Source organism: Arachis hypogaea, chromosome 13, assembly GCF_003086295.3.
Source record: "Arachis hypogaea cultivar Tifrunner chromosome 13, arahy.Tifrunner.gnm2.J5K5, whole genome shotgun sequence".
NCBI classification, from domain to species: domain Eukaryota; kingdom Viridiplantae; phylum Streptophyta; class Magnoliopsida; order Fabales; family Fabaceae; genus Arachis; species Arachis hypogaea.
The window spans coordinates 104,557,485-104,560,404 of NC_092048.1; the positions used below are offsets into that span (position 1 = coordinate 104,557,485).

Below are 2,920 nucleotides of genomic sequence, written 5' to 3' on the forward strand. Positions count from 1 at the left end.
GTTTTCAGACCTTGAAACAAAGGTTAACTTCAACGCCTCTTTTGATTTTACCGGAACCGCATGAACAGTTTGAGGTGTATTGTGATGCATCACTGAAGGGTTTGGGTTGCATGTTGATGCAACACCAGAATGCGGTGGCATACGCATCGCGTCAGCTGAGACTGCATGAGGTAAATTACCCAACTCATGACTTGGAATTAGCGGCAATTGTGTTTGCATTGAAGATTTGGAGGCACCACTTGTACGGAGTGAGGTTTAGCTTCTTTTCTTAACATACGAGTCTCAAGTATATCTTTGATCAGAAAAAGCTCAATATGCGTCAGAGGAGGTGGATGGAGTTGCTAAAGGATTATAATTTTGAATTGAGTTATCACCCTGGGAAGGCGAATATGGTGGCGGATGCATTGAGTTGGAAGTCTTTAACAGTAGCTTGGATGAGAATCAAGGAAGAGGAGTTAGTGGATTAGTTTGTGGATCTTAAGCTAGATATTGGTGAAGTTGCCGGAAGAGCTTGTTTGAATCAGTTACAGATTTCAAGTACATTTAAAATAGAGATTCAGAGGTCTCAGCAAGATAAGCAAAAGCTTCAACAATTATTTCAACCAATTGGTAAGAAGAGGCATGGAGAATTCACTAGGGATGGTGAAGGAATTTGGAGGTATAAAGGGAGAATTTGTGTGCCGAATGTCGGGAGTCTGAGACAAGAATTGTTGTCGGAAGCTCACAAAAGTGGGTTTCCATTCACCCAGGAAGTACGAAGATGTACTATGACTTAAAGAAGATGTTCTGGTGGCCTGGGATGAAAGGTGATGCAGCTACAGTTGTGTCTAAGTGCCTGACTTGTCAGAAGGTAAAGATAGAGCATCAAAAACCGTCAGGAATGTTACAGCCACTTGATATTCCTCAGTGGAAGTGGGAAGGAATTGCAATGGAATTTGTGACTGGTTTACCAAGGACTAGGTCAGGATTTGATACGGTTTGTGTGATCGTGGATCGCTTAACCAAATCCGCTCATTTTCTGCTTATCCGAGTAAACTATTCTATGGAGGAATTGGCAAGATTGTACATCAAGGAGATTGTGAGATTGCACGGTGTGCCATCGAGCATAGTGTCAGACCGTGATCCCCGATTCACAACAAGGTTTTGGGGAGCTTTCCAAAAGGCTTTCGGTACGAAGCTATGTCTCAGCACTGCATATCATCCACAAACGGATGGCCTGTCGGAAAGGACTATTCAAATGTTGGAAGATATGCTGAGGGCGTGTGTTTTGGATCAACCCAGAAGTTGGGACTGTTACATGCCATTGGTGGAGTTTGCGTACAACAATAGCTTTCATGCGAGCATCGGGATGGCTTCCTATAAGGCTTTGTATGGACGGAAGTGCCAATCTCCACTTTGTTAGTATGAGACTACTGAAGCAAGTGTTTTGGCTCCTGATTTGGTAGCAGAGACTACTAAGAAGATTAAGAAGATTCAGGTGAAGATTTTAACTGCATAGAGTCGACAAAAAAGTTATGCGGATTAGAGAAGGAAACCATTGGGATTTGAAGAGCATGTATTTCTGAGAGTTACACCAACAACTGGGATTGGAAGAGCAATCAAAACAAAGAAGTTGAATCCGAGGTATATAGGACCGTTTGAGATTCTGAGGCGATTTGGGCCGGTGGCATATCAAGTAGCTTTGCTGCCTCACTTGTCTAACTTGTATGACGTATTCCACATGTCACAACTCTGTAAGTACACGTCGGATGCGGCTCATGTGTTGGATCCCGAGTCGGTTGAGTTGAGGGAGAACTTGACTTTTCAAGTAACGCCGGTGCGTATTGACGACACCAATGTAAAGAAGTTACGTGAAAAAGAAGTTCAGTTGGTTAAAGTTGCTTGGAAGCTGATGGGTGGAAAAATGCCAGTTAAGAATTTCCAAAAATTATTTTCTAAAATGGCATTGCAAGCACAGTCTTAACTGACAAAATTTTCACTATCAATTTAGAAGTGTGTCACAATTAAGAATAAATAACCGGAAGTGGAATCCCGGGTCATTTTCTAAAGAGATGACACAGTGATGTAAATTATTGATCAGGACTTTTCTTAATATTTTTAGGTTGAGAGCAGAAAAAATAAATAACCAAAAATTAAAGCAATGTATAATGACAAGAGGTGTTATGTATTTGAAATAAAACGTATTGGCTAGAAGTGAAAATTGGAGTTCCTATCCTTGTTGATTTTTCCCAAGTATAATAGTAAAAGTTTATTGCTTTCACTTAGTTATCCTCTAACTAATAAAGGAAAGTCAAGTGGGTAGTACTAACTCTGATTCACAAGCCCTAATCACTTCCTAGGGAAGGATTAGAGTTAGTGAAATATGAGTTAGCCAGTAATTCCCAATTACAAATTGATACCTGAGTATTCCAACTCAAGGGTTTCCAATTAATCAACTCCAAAGCCAAGTTGGAATATCTACTCCATTGACATGAGTGCCATTTTCACAAACATGTAAAGGGAGTAAATAAAAAACATGGCAATTAAACTAAATTAATAAAATCAAAATTGACAATGACGATTAATTAAAAGGGATTAAACAAGCAGTAGAATTAAATATAAAAATACTTCAATGCATTAATAGAACTCAAAAATAACAATATCCAAATATGAACATGAAGTAATTAAATGGAAAAGAGTAGTTGAGTTATTGGAAAAGCAAACTATAGAGTTGACGACTTCAATAGAAGGTAGTAGCAGCTTTTTCAAATCCAATCCAAAGAAAAACTAAGAACGCTGAGAACCCTCGGAGAAATAGTGTTTCTCTCTTTAAAATTCAAAACTAAAACTAAAACTAAAATGAAAAGTGCAGTGTCTTCAATCTCAGCTACACCCCTGCCTCTAGTCTGTGTTTTTGGGCTTGAAACTGGATCCAAAATAG

At 39.1% G+C, this 2,920-nt stretch overlaps 1 protein-coding gene across 1 annotated transcript; it reads left to right on the forward strand.

The window, feature by feature from the left end:
* The first annotated feature begins 760 nt into the window (after positions 1-760).
* On the forward strand, positions 761-1,963 carry LOC140177660 (uncharacterized). Its single transcript, XM_072210807.1, has 3 exons — positions 761-976; positions 1,403-1,477; positions 1,526-1,963. Exons 1-3 carry the CDS (start codon positions 761-763, stop codon positions 1,961-1,963), a joined length of 729 nt encoding a protein of 242 aa, XP_072066908.1.
* The last annotated feature ends 957 nt before the right edge of the window (positions 1,964-2,920 follow it).